At 34.5% G+C, this 13,392-nt stretch overlaps 2 protein-coding genes and 2 long non-coding RNA genes across 4 annotated transcripts; 2 read left to right on the top strand and 2 right to left on the bottom strand.

The window, feature by feature from the left end:
- Positions 1 to 95: 95 nt before the first annotated feature.
- On the bottom strand, positions 96 to 511 carry LOC136348959 (max-like protein X). Its single transcript, XM_066300160.1, has 2 exons — positions 498 to 511; positions 96 to 432 (listed from the first exon to the last, which is right to left on the bottom strand). The coding sequence occupies exons 1-2, from the start codon at positions 509 to 511 to the stop codon at positions 96 to 98; spliced, it is 351 nt and encodes a 116-aa protein (XP_066156257.1).
- A 945-nt stretch (positions 512 to 1,456) lies between these two features.
- On the top strand, positions 1,457 to 3,415 carry LOC136349189 (uncharacterized). The gene is made up of 3 exons (XR_010733772.1): positions 1,457 to 1,598; positions 1,649 to 1,791; positions 1,850 to 3,415. It is a non-coding gene; the product is annotated as an uncharacterized lncRNA (long non-coding RNA).
- A 1,756-nt stretch (positions 3,416 to 5,171) lies between these two features.
- LOC136349190 (uncharacterized) lies at positions 5,172 to 5,944 on the top strand. Its single transcript, XR_010733773.1, has 3 exons — positions 5,172 to 5,334; positions 5,714 to 5,782; positions 5,836 to 5,944. It is a non-coding gene; the product is annotated as an uncharacterized lncRNA (long non-coding RNA).
- A 27-nt stretch (positions 5,945 to 5,971) lies between these two features.
- LOC136349185 (cytochrome P450 6A1-like) lies at positions 5,972 to 8,630 on the bottom strand. The gene is made up of 8 exons (XM_066300573.1): positions 8,096 to 8,630; positions 7,847 to 8,039; positions 7,073 to 7,200; positions 6,887 to 7,012; positions 6,601 to 6,831; positions 6,454 to 6,543; positions 6,241 to 6,399; positions 5,972 to 6,185 (listed from the first exon to the last, which is right to left on the bottom strand). The coding sequence occupies exons 1-8, from the start codon at positions 8,526 to 8,528 to the stop codon at positions 6,019 to 6,021; spliced, it is 1,527 nt and encodes a 508-aa protein (XP_066156670.1). The 5' UTR covers positions 8,529 to 8,630; the 3' UTR covers positions 5,972 to 6,018.
- Between the last annotated feature and the right edge of the window lie 4,762 nt (positions 8,631 to 13,392).

The following is a 13,392-nucleotide window of genomic DNA, read 5'->3' as shown; positions in this document are numbered from 1 at the left end:
AACTGAATAAAAAGTTTTGTCACCCAAATAGTATAACTGATCACAGAAAATTTATTCTCCTCTCATAGTCAGCATCATGGCATGATAGAGTCGAGCTAATGGGCTTTGATTATTTTATCATAATTCGCCTGCATGATCTGTAAAGTCCTCTTTTCTTTCCGCAGCGTGCTGCGTTCGCCTTCCTTTAAATGCTTGAGGTGTTGTAAATTTTGAATGTGAGCATTAGCGTGTTGAAGAATTATGGCTTTATTCAACTCATATTCTGAGTGTTCGGAGGCATAACTATCCAAATGAATTGACATATATGTGCCTACCTGAGTTGTCTGTTGGCAAGATGGCATCAACTTCTTCAACTTATTATAGTTATATTTAATGGCGTTTCTTAGCTTTTGCTGAGCCTTGGTATGAGCTTCACATCTTTGCTCTCTATAGCTTATGGAAAAATTGTGAGACTATTATTATTGTTAACTACAGAAGGAAGACTAACTGGATGTTACTTTAATAAAGGCATATTGTCATGGATCGTTGCTCTTAGACTTATCAACAATTATATAATTAAGGGAGTAGGGCTGATATACATATGTATGTATTTCTTCACTTGTGAATGATTTATTATGAGAATTTTGAATGAAAAGTTTACCTAATTGTTGTTGTTAAAAGGACAAATTACGTGATCTAGGTGGTTCAATCGAAATTATGGGTGACCCTGCAGGAATACATTAAGTTGATATGTTAAGAGATAATTAAAGATAAATAAGTAATTGAGGGTATTAATGATCAAAGCTACTCATATAAAAAGTTTTGGCAAAATTTGCTTAAATGAACAGAACCAAAAATAGTTACTGATGTGTAAATGAACTGTGTTAATTAGGTAAGTTAGTGTCTAAATAAAGAATATTAATTGGGTAAGTTTCCTTGATATTTTCAAAAAATATCATATTTATATATTTTATTTTTGTTTCAATTAGGAAAAAGAATTCCAGTCATATGTTATTAATAAAACTCTTGCTAACTTTTCTTTTAAGTTTTCATTGCACTAGAAGATATCACCCAGAAGTAGCTTTATCCTTCGTATGTTACCTATGCACCAGCATGCTTGCAATTTTCCTTGATTAAAATCTTTAGGAAGAGAGAGTCAGCTATCATGGATATCCAGTGGAAATTTATCAAGTGGAAACTGAAGATGATTATTTGTTAATGCTCTACCGCATTCCCCATGGGGTACACCAAAAACATGATGCAAGTCAGAACAAAAGTGCGGTTTTCATTCTCCATGGCAATGGAGGGGCTCCTCACAATTTCATAGTTTTGGGCAGAGAAAATGCTGCAGCTTTCTATTTTGCAGACAAAGGTCCGGATGTGTGGCTGCTCGCCACTAGAGGAATTTTTGGTACTTTGAAGCAGAAACTCAAAAAACATGATTGGAACAAAAATTCTGAATAATGAAATTTTAGGTTAAATTTAGAGTTATATAGTGAAATCATTATTTAATTGTTGTTCTTGGTGAGTTTCTATATGGGATGTGGAAATCATTATTATGACTATTCCTCGAATTTCTATTCGTCAGCAGAAGCATTTTTTGGATGCTATTTATTACAGTACGTGTGTAACTGATGAATTATCAAATGAGGTATATACGATTTTTTAGGTAGATCTAGAAAGTATGACTTCGGTCAAAAAAGAAATATGTAAGTATATGGACAACCTTTCCCTAGCGAATACAATTTATCAGCTGTAACCATTCCGACAGCATTCGTTATAAGACCGAACGATGGTTTTATTGGAAAGTTGGTAAAAGTATTTATTGTAAAAAAACGAAATTTCCGTATTAAAATTCTCAAAAAAATAGGACGTGGAAGCTTCGATAAGACGTCTACCAAACACCATATTTTACGAGAAGGTGCAATTTGATAAATTTAACCATTTGGACTTTATTTTTGCGTCCAATGCCTCGGAATTTGTATACGAGTCAACGTATCAGTTGAAAGGAATATTGATATGGGAATTATCCCTCCAAAAGTAAAGGTACCACCTGAGAGCTAGGAGAAAGTGTATTATCTTAAAAGATCCACAAGTCTCGTGAAATAATATAATTGTTTTATGTGTTTTTTTTTCATTAAATATCCTTCACCATCCAATCAAGAAGTTAAATGTGGGCCTGTACTTGATTGTCAACACTAAAATTCCTTGATCAATGAATACATAAACGCTCTATCTTAATTTTAGTTAATTTAACTGTTAAGTAGAGGGTTAATGTGAATGTTTCAAATGTGTAATTTAAAACATTCAAATTAAACCCTCCACTTTTTACGTAAGGCACAGTCCTTACAATCGATCTTGTCACTGTTATTTATATTCGATGACCCGCAGGTATCCTCAAAAACCCTCTGTTTCTCCTTGTGACTTATTTAAAGGTGTTAACGACTAAGTCAACAAAGGTTATTAACTGCTAATATTTAAAATCAACTGTATTGCTCATCCACAGGCTGATAAGCTCTCTTAAATAAACACAGCAACCTTTAATTCCATTTGGTAGAAACGAGTTTCAGTCAGTTCCTATCGATCTATATTAGTTTGTCAGAAGTGTAAAAATTGATTATAACTGTTAAGTGTAATTTGTTGAATACTCGTAATTTATAAATATAGTGGAGACATTTTGAAAAGTTCTTTGTTTACTACTGCTCTTTACCTTAGTAGCCATCACTAAAGTTTCTTTCAAGACTCTGAGTATTCCAACCAGGAAGTCTTCGTTGGGTTTCCTTTTGGAACCATTCATTACCTTCTGGGACTTTCTCTTCGATATTATATGCTTGAGTTTGGATGTACGCACAGAATTGAAGTTAAGGGAATTTAACAGTCTGTAGTGTGTTCACTTAACATGGTTACAATCTGAAACACGCAAAGAACTTTCTCAACTCCCCCGCCTTGGTTCTTAGTCCCTAAACAAATATTTTCTATTCTTGAATAGAAATCATGTTGAATAACGGAAAACTCTAAAGCCCCAATGCACTAAAGAGTAAACACATTTATGAAAGTCGACGTAGATGCGAACAAACAACTCCAAATAGATCACATTGTTTTGAAAGCGAGCAAATACTGGTTTGGCCATTTGCTGTTTGAGAAAAGCAAAAATGGAAAGGATACACGAGGTTACAAATTCCTTACACAATAATAATAACTTCTTTTCTATTCTATTTTAATTTGTATGTAATAAATAATTTGCTATTTTTTTTTAACTGAATTGGTATGTTAACCTAATTGAACTAACCTGAACTAACCGAACACCGAGAAATGAGCGTTGTTAGATTATGTTAGTTTGACAATGCTAGGCAATCAGATAACCGTATATTTAAATAATTTACTCTGTTGAATGGTGTGATTTTTTTAAAAATTGTAATACGTAAATTGGTATTTCATAGAAATATATATTAATATCGACGTTGAATATGTCATATTTTCGTTAGTTTATCATTAATGGATCCTTGCATGAAGGTACAAAGATTCCTCTAAAAAACTCCAGAGGTTTCCCATTTGCGCTTTCGTCCAAAACAAGCCGAAAGGTTATTTAGGTAGAAAATCATTAGGAAGGTTGTATAGTAATAGGAATATCGTAATGGTATAACCTATGCAAAGTCTAGGTCCATCATCAAATGGAATATACGCACTGTTAGGTTTTGCGATTATTCTCTCTTGAATGAAATTTTCCGGGTTAAATTGTTCAGGATTTGGGGTAGAATTCCGGATCTCAGTGCAAAACCGTTGCGGAGATTAGCACACGGGTTCCTATTGCAGGGCAAATTTGTTACATTTGGTTTCCAAAATTATATATTTTCTTACCTTTGCTTAGCGCAACGTTATTGTCAACATTGTAAGCACCTAGGCAGAACGTCTTGGTAATATGGGCAAAACTGGATATCTTCTAAGAGTTTCTTAAGAAAAAAAAAGGTTAAATAATAGACTCTAAATTTTATTTTTCTAAACGCCTTTTAAAACTTTGTTTACGTATTTCCTTTCCGAAATGTTCTTGTAAGTAATTCGGCTTTTATTTCTGTCCAACAAATTCAAAATTTTCATTCGTAACTTTTGAATCTCAAGATGTGATGCTTGTGCATACGTGGCGAAGCACATAGGTTAGGGTTAGGTGGATATGAAACCTCAAGTTTCATATTCATCCGCGTGTATTACAAATGCATTGTTGATCAATTCCTTTTCTGAGAATATTGGATTCTGTTGTGGAACATCCAATAATAGTGAATAGTATATCTGTATTATTTCTATATACTTGCATATACATATATGAGTATATAGGTGTTTTAACTTTGATTGTTGTTAAATAATGAAGTGTCCGAAAAGAATTTTTTCCCAAGTTGCATTAAAAGCTGCAAGAAGTCAAGCCTTATGAAATCAGTTCCTTTCTGTACTTTATTAAAGATTTGATCAGTGCTAGAAAATTTATGAAACCAATTAAAGATTAATCAATAGATTCGTATTTAAATTACCTACTTACCCAAAAATACTAGTATACTTCTGAAGGAAATATGCGATATCCGCATTTCCCAAGAAAGTGATAATATCATTTCAATGGCATGTTTGCAAATTTCGGTCTTCAAAAAGATCTTCCAATTTCCTTTAAAAATTGCGAGAATTTAAAAAAGAATCGTTTCAAGTGATTCGTGTTTTATAGTTTATTTGAAAATTTATTGCTCAAATTTGGGAAGTATAACGTTATTTTGCTGGCAATATGGTGAATAGTGAGTTCATACCGTTTATCAATTTTTATTATAATATTCCGCATATTCATTATAGGTTATTGTAAGGATGTATTCATAATATGGAGCAGAATCAGTTTAATAAAATTTAAAATTTTTTAGGAAATTTTTTGCTACAAATTAATTTTCTTAACAAAATGGTGCATGAACATTTCTCTTTATGTCACGAATTTAAAGTTTTGTCCTCGGTTTTTAGTACTGACCTAATTTTCGTGATTCCAACTGATATATCCCCTTTTTTCCAGTATCTTCGTATTTGCTTTATATACAGAAAACCCAGCACCAACACTAGAAGAACCGCAAAATTAGAAAATAACACTATTGACTCCATTGTGAGTTGTGGATATTTATAGCTCTTTTTAACTTTGACGTTGAACAAATCGCGACACAATAAAAGGAAAAACTTGGAAAAATGTTATTTATGTAAGTTTATGGTCATATCTAGGAACAGTGCTAGGAGCCTTCACCATCAGATTTAATGCAGCTGTGTTGTTGGGGAATGATCATTACAAGTTTAACTCCAAAGTTGATTATTTCAAACTGAATCTCACGGCATATGTACTAGGTATCAAAAGTTTTCAAATTCAATATATTTGCTCTATGGAGGAGCCAAATCTATTCTTAATACGTTCTTTTTATTATATTTTTTGTTGACTATCAGTGCTTAATATGTTTATTTACTCTATTAAGTAAAAAACGTGGTGTCGAGTTTTTATAAGATCAATCCATAATTTTGAAAATTTATATAGAATTTTTTTATATTGTAAATTTTTGGTTTCAACGTATAAACACGCTTTTGTTTTAGGTGTTTGAAACCCAAAAGTGTTCAGTATTTCATGGACACGTGAGAATTTTTCCTTGAGTAGCATGTATTTCAAATCGGTCGAATCTTTTGTATTTTATAAAGTATTTTCTCATTTTTGTCAATTGAGCTGACATTGCAGGTTAATTCCCGGAACCAATGCTAAGGAACAAGTGTTTGTGTTACGTTTGTCAGAGAAGTAATCCGTGAGGTAAATTATTGTAAGCTAAACACGGAGAACCATCCGATCTATTTAACTTCTAGTACCATCATTTAAACGAAAGTTTCCAGTTGTAATCAATGGGTGGCGCTAGCAGTTTTCACGATAAGACTATGCAACTAGAGATAAGTAAATCATTTAAATTCGCGACTGCGCGTTATTAATTTGAAACGCTGAGAGTAAATTGTTATTTGAAAAAAATATTTATTAACAGTTAAATTCATATTTCATATTTTTGTTGCCTTCATCATTACAGGATCTTTGAATGACGTCAAAAGCATTCCTTTAGCAAACTTTAGATGATTTTTCTTGCTGCTCTCGTGTAAGGTAAACCGAAAGTCTTTGAGGAGGAGGATCAGTCCAAGTTTGGTCTGCAGCACTCCCAGTCGCATACCTAGGTAAAGCATCAGTACAAATCTTCTGAGTAGTAACTATGTGATAATTCTTACCTAAGCAGAGCCTGGGTCCATCACCAAAGGGAATGTACGCATTCTCAGGTCTTGACGCTATTTTTTCTGGACTGAAATTCTCCGGATTAAATTGTTCAGGGTTGGGGTAGAAGTCTGGATCCCAGTGCAGACCCATTACGGGGATCAACAGTCGGGTTCCTTTGCAGGGGAAGCGGTTATTTCTAGTTTTCAGAAGTTTAAATCTTTAATTACCTTTTTTCAATGTTACTGTACTGTCAATAACGTAATCCTCGGTACAGCCTCTTGTTAGTGAGGACAAAACTGGATATTTCCTAAGAGTTTCTTGAGAAAAAAAAATTATATATATATTCGACTTTATAAAAGTTTAATGTGAAATACCTTTGAAGACTTTGTCTAAATATTGCATTTCGGAAATGCTCTCATAAGTAACTTGATTGTCATTTTTTCTCAGTGAATCCAAAATTTCCTCTCTTAACTTTTCCTGGATCTCAGGATTTGATGCTAGTTCATACATGGCGAAACAAGTTGTGCTGGAGGAGGTTTCATATCCTCCTAAATATATTATGAAGGCGTTGCTGAGCATTTCCGTTTCGGAGAATATTGAACTCTCTAAATATTCAATAAATAGTAAGGACTATTTGAGCAAATGTATAATTATCTTTACTTTGATCATTTGGAGATTTTGATTTGTCCGAAAGCAAGCTATCCCTAAGCTGCATTAAAAGCTGCAGGAAATCAACTCTGTGAAAGCCAGTTTTCTCTCTGTATTCTATTGAAGATTTGATCAGTGCTGGAAATTACATAAAACCGACTAAAGGTAAACCAATAAATTCTCAATTAAGTTACTTACGTAGGAAATACTCGTATACATCTGAAGGGAACGAACGATATCTCAGTTTCCCCAGAAAATCGGATGAAAATATCATTTCAATGGTACGTTTAAAAACATAAGGCTTTATGAGTGATCTTCCTATTTCCCTGCAAATTGCGAGATGTGACAAAAGACTCATTTGGGCTTTCTCTTATTTGATTAAAGTTAATTTGAAGAACTAACTTCAGTCAAGAATTGACGATTTACTATGTAATTTTAGCAAGTGCTATTTTCTTGACAATATGGTAAAGGATTTTTTCGTAGTAACTTTTAGCATTTCATATTTTCAATTTTTCTTTGAACTCTTAAAATTATTTATGAGAATAAATTTACGTAATTATAACCACTCCAGTTATATTTAAGGTTTTTCATTACGCAGCTGCTCAAAAAAAATTTTCGGACGATATGGTGCACCTACATGCAATATGGAGTAATAGATTTTCACCCTGTTTTTTAAACAATTTCAAGCCTAACATCAACAAATGACTTCGTGAACATGTAATGAGGTGTTTCTAAATTGTTTACTAGCCATGGGGGCTTGCAAATCTGCCACAATCTGCTCTCGCAATGAGAATTTTAGTGGGATTAGTGTCTTGCGTGTTCTAACAAGCTTCGCAAGCAACTATGCACGTTCAACCGCATATCCTTTATTTAAAAAAGTTTAACAACAACAGAAGTCGGAATAATATCTCGTTAAAAAAATAGAGGATTAATTATTTGTTTAAGCAGTCGCGATTCAAAGGTTAACCTTACCTGAGCTGATGCTGAGGGTGTTGAAGAGTATTAGAGTCGAGCCCGAAGGCTACTTCTGCAATGATATCAGTTGTATATCTAGCTGAAAGATCTTTGATATCAATCAGCCGGTCAAGATCGACATCTTCCTGGACAATTCGACTCATTTTTTCTCCTTTTTGTTTGATTATGCTGAACATTTGTTTTAGTTTCCCTGCAAGAGTCGCATCGTTTGGTTCTGTAATTCAGTGCAATGAATAATATGCTGACCTGACGTGAAAATGGGAGTCATCTTTGTCCTTTGTTTCTTCCATTGGTCACCACTAACGAAAAATACGTTCATCGTAAGCAAATCTTTGTCGTGGTAATATATGCCGCGTCCCCTGAATGAGTTGAAATCCTTCACCATTATGCGTTTTATCAATTCTACGTTTATGGGAACGTAAAACGGCGTCCACCCTGCATAAATGCCGATCCCCTTCAATCCCTGCGATTTGGCCTTAAGGTACATTTGCCTGAAGAAACTTGCTTGACTTTCCATTCCAGTGGCGATGGGTTTTATATCCCCGAATAACATGTTTGGTTCCAGTTGGGGCACCCCTTTTCTTTTCCAGTAGTTCTGTGTCCGTTTTATGTAGAGGAAAACCAGCACAAGCACTAATAGGAGAAACATAGGAAAACTTGCAAACACTGTGAACTCCATCTTCAGTTCCAAAAGTTCAAAATAAGTTTTAAATCAGTGCTGATGGTCACTATCTTTGGAAGTTGACGAAATGGCAATACAGTAAGGAAAGATCTTTCGTGAATTATTTATATTTGTCGTTTTAATATCGTCCCCCCTCCTTCCGAGGTCAAATTTTCGTTATTAACGAATTAAATCACTAGTTAAGGATTTCTGAGTGAATTTCATTAAATTCCATGTTTCTGTTCTCTCTTATTGGTTTTGACCTAAAGTGGGAGCCTAAAGTAATTAATGTAATCAGAATTTCACTGCATAGTTTCATGTATCATTATGTAGACGGATATCGTTTAAATAAGCATCTACATTCTTCTATTGAGACGATTAATGGCGTATAGGTGTTCGTTTCATTATTATAATTGTTTTGATCTTGGAGTAGTTCAATGATAACCGTTGCGTTATTGAATTGCATGTTGTTACGTGATTCTAAATTACAATGTGCTTATTAATTATTAAAACAGTTATCTGTTTGCATATGCTCTCACATATTTCGGCCTCATAGTTCAATGCGCAAATTAATCAAAAATGCATGTTATATACATATTTAACGTAATATTGGTAGCATGTGATCTAAATGTAGGTACGCATCAAAGCTAATTTGGCTTGATTAGGAATTATGTGAAGCTAATAATAGATAGATGAAGCACCTAGAAGATGTCAAGGTAAACAATCTTATGAGTACTTTTCAAAGTATTGGGTTGTTCGATAATTAATGCCGTATTATTCTCATAGATGGCTTAATTTATTGTCATTTTAAAGGTTATGTTTCAGACTTTTTTCGATCGAAAATCGAACGCGGTTAGTAAACAAGAAGTTGTTTCAAATTTAAGTTGAAGATGGACGATCGAAGTGAGCATTATCGACACATTTTATTATTCCACTTTCGGAAGGGCAAAAATGTAGTACAAGCTCAGAAGAAATTGTGCGAAGTTTATGGTGAGGGCCGCCTCACTGAACGCCACTGGCAGCGTTGGTTTTCTCGCTTTCGTTCCGGAAATTTTAATGTCCAAGATGCACCACACACCGGACGTCCAATCACCATTGACAACGATAAAATAAAGGCCTTAATCGAAGCTGATCGGCGTAGAGATGGCAGAAAAGTCGACCATATCGAATTCGACCGTTTCTCCGCATTTAAAAAAGCTCGGGTACGTTAGCAAATCGGATGGTTGGGTTCCTCACGAATTGAAGGCAATTCACCTCACCCAACGCATTAACATCGTAACCGGAATTTCATCTCTCTAGCTGTGATAGCTGACAAGATATGCGCTTTTCAATTTAGAGCTTTTTGTTGTTAAATCAGTAAAAAAAAAATTATTTCGAAAACGGTTCATCATAGCTATGGCATATGATAGACAAACCAGGGTTTAAACCTTCCGGGAAATTCGAAAATGTAATAAAATACAGGGTGTGCCACTTAAAATAACAAAGTTGTTGTCAGTCACACGTAGATCTGTCAACGTCGCAACGATACCGATATTTTAATCCAACGGATCGAACTCCATTACATCAGTATCCAAAATTTCAGATCTCTAGCTGTACTAGAACCCCGTAAACTTTTAATGGGACGTTCGCCGTGAACGACCCTGTATATGTACAGTAGTGACCAAAAGCAGATAAACAAACGAAATTCTTCAATTAAATCGCGCATATGTTAATCGATCTATTTTCTTTGCATGTATGTATTACCAGAAAGCACGTTATAAGAAGTAATAAACAAATATTGATAAAAATACTTTATTATCAGTAAAAAAATAGATCTTTGGAATTAACTTGGATAAAAATGGATAATTTAAAAATAAAGATAAAAATATAAAAATTTTCTTCAAATTATTTAAAAAATGGTTTGGGACCTTTCCAAAGGCACTAATCTTAGGCTAAATCTCCATTATTGTCAATGACCCCTGATATCGACGTGGCATTTATTCATTCAATTTGTTTAAATTCGCCGAATCAATATTTTGTAATTTTTCTCTCATTTCAGTAAACAGTTCATTGCAATTTTAATAACTTTTTTAAATCCTTGATCAACGATTTGCCACAGGTTCCCTGTGGGATTCAAATTGGACGACCGGGAAGGCCATTTCAAAATTGGCTCCTTTTCTTCTTCAAGAAATCCTTTAACTTACTTTGAGGAATGTTTGGTGTCGTTGTCGTGATGAAAATGGAACCTTAAGGGTAAATCGCCTTCAACACGAGGCAAGATTCTGCAGTGTATCCCTGTACACAAATCTGCCCATGATTCCATTTATTCTGTGTAGCGGGCGGATACCACAACTGCTGTGACACGTCCCCATATCGTTACCGATCTTCCTCCATTCTTAACCATGGGTCTGGTGTACTTCACCAGTCTAATTGCTGACCAGTGGTACGTCCGAATTGTTGAATGTCATCAGAATTAAACAAATTGAATTTGGATTCATCGTTCCAGCAAAGTCGTTCCTAATCCTGTTTGAGCCAATAAATATGTTGTCTAGCAAATTCCATTCGGGACTCCTCCTCTTCCGATTTTTCTTACTGAAAAGTGTTTTTTTTTTGCTGGCCCACGTGCGAATAATTTCTCTTCGACTAATCTTCGTCTTACAGTCCTTGAAAACGCGGAAACTCCGAAAACTTCCAGCTCAGATAGAATTTTCTCAGAAAACATGAATGGATTTAGCGAATTAACAGTTTTTATCTTTCGCACATCCTTTTGTTTAGCTTCCTGGGTCGTCCAGTTTTTAGTTTCGGGTTAATTGATCCAGTTTTTTATATCTTTTTGTTGTAGCCCAAATAGTGCCCTTTTTAACATCGAACCTGCGGGGAATTCGCGCTTGTCGTTTAATCCCATTAAAAGCTTTAAAAGTTCGCTCTTCAAGTCAGTGGGCACTTTGGTACCATGAGGCATGCTGTACACCACAAACCAAATGCAAATTGTACTAATATTTTTCTGATATCTTAAGAATTTAAGGTAAACTCAACCGTTTTTAACACGTCTATGTACTTTTGACAATAAAATAATTTTATCATTATAATTTGTTTAATAATAATAAATAATAATAATTTTTACTTCCTAAGCAATAGGCTATCGACCGTTAGGTCTCTCTGCCTTTGTTTAGAGTATATTCAACTTAACTAAGTAATATTTGAACAACATTAACATAAATTCAATTATGGATTCTTCTAAATTAAATTATGAATTACGAAAGACAAAAAAAGAAAAAAAATGTTACATTGGAAATTAAACTTCTGAATTCTAATGAAAGTAGGAGGAGATGACTTCAGGTTTGGAAATGCCCTAATAGTTTGGATGCGCAAAGGGGAAGCGGGATTGTCTTGCTAAGCAAAGTGGGTTTAGTATGTCTAGGTTGTGAGTGTTGTTTTTCCATTGGTTTTTAGTTGTAACATACAGTTTCATGCTGTCTAGGCCAGGGGCTTCCTAAGTTCCTGCCTAACAGTAATGACTGCCTCACCAGGCACTCACAGAGGAATCCAAACGCGCTAGCGAGGTTTCGTAACTGAGTCGAGGGACCAGACGGAATGACTCTATCTTGAGGAAACTCAACAAAATACAATCAAGCCGTGTGTGTCATCTTAAAGAGGTCGTCGAGGTGATATTATGAGTCATTTTCGAAGGCATATGAAACTCATTTGTCAAAGTTATTGAGTTCTAAAATTTTAAAAGTCGCAAACGTTGTGTGTTTGAGCACATAAGTGACTCTATCTTAAGGAAACTCAACAAGATACAATCAAGCCGGGTGTGTCATCTTAAAGATCTCGTCGAACTGGTTCATTGAATCCTTTTTGAGGGCATTTGAAACTCATTTGTCAAAGTTATTGAGTTCCAAAATTTGAAAAGTCGCAAACGTTGTGTGTTTGAGCACATAAATGACTCTATATTAAGGACACTCAACAAGATATAATCAAGCCGTGTGTGTCATCTTAAATAGCTCGTCGAACTGACTCATTGGGTCATTTTCGAAGGAATTTGGAACTCATTTGTCAAAGTTATTGAGGTTCAAAGATTGAAAAGTCACAAACGATATGTGTTTGAGGCTACCGTCATAACGTAATGGGGTTCCAAAGGTTCGAGAGGGTATAGAAACTCTGTTACACGAATTACACTAAATTTAATCACATACTAGTTATATTACAGGGTTGAGTGGTGATTAAACCATTTGGAAATATTTAAAAAAACTGTAATTTTTTAAAGAAATTTTCACACCCTGTATTTCCGCAGCGAAGCATTTTTGGGATATAGTTTATATAACAAAATTACCTTTATTTTAGCGGTAGAATACGCTCCCGAAGTTATGTACCGTACTTAGGAAACACCCTGTATATTTTAAAATTTCAAACTCGAATCAATTTTCGGTAGCTCAAGAACTGCCGCAAATTTTGAAAATGTTTTCAATCAATAGGTCTTGGGCTGTAATGGCTGCATATCAATTGTGATTTTCTAGTTTTCGCGGTTCTCTAAATACTTATAATGGGCACTCAGTTAAAAACATCCTGTAAGTATGCACTATTTAAGTTTCTTAATAATCCAGGGTAAAGCTGACGTGTGTGTCTACCGGCGATTGTGAGATATAAATCAACCAATTTACACACTTACACTACACGTGTAATTTGAGTCGTTAAAACCCTTAACAAGTTTTACTTAAAAACCTGGTGCATCTGCAAGACTAACAGTTACACGTTCAAATTTTGCGATTAGATGTTCTTGCAGTTTCTCTAGGTTTCACTTGATGGCACTAGCAATTTTCACGGCGGGGCTATGCAACCAGATATGCGTGCTTCATTCAACCTGGTGACTGACGCTATATTCATTTGAAACGCTACGAGTAAA

This window comes from Euwallacea fornicatus, chromosome 36, assembly GCF_040115645.1.
Source record: "Euwallacea fornicatus isolate EFF26 chromosome 36, ASM4011564v1, whole genome shotgun sequence".
Classification (NCBI taxonomy): domain Eukaryota; kingdom Metazoa; phylum Arthropoda; class Insecta; order Coleoptera; family Curculionidae; genus Euwallacea; species Euwallacea fornicatus.
Note: the sequence above shows the minus strand (reverse complement) of the source record. Positions and strands in the feature narration are given on the sequence as shown.

Excerpts from the sequence above, each read along its gene's own strand:
- LOC136349185 (XM_066300573.1), bottom strand. The coding sequence starts at position 8,528 with ATGGAGTTCACAGTGTTTGCAAGTTTTCCTATGTTTCTCCTATTAGTG. Across the intron at positions 6,544-6,600 it reads TTTAGACAAAGTCTTCAAAG|AAACTCTTAGGAAATATCCA; the intron begins GTATTTCACATT and ends TTTTTTCTCAAG. Across the intron at positions 6,186-6,240 it reads TGGACCCAGGCTCTGCTTAG|GTATGCGACTGGGAGTGCTG; the intron begins GTAAGAATTATC and ends TGCTTTACCTAG.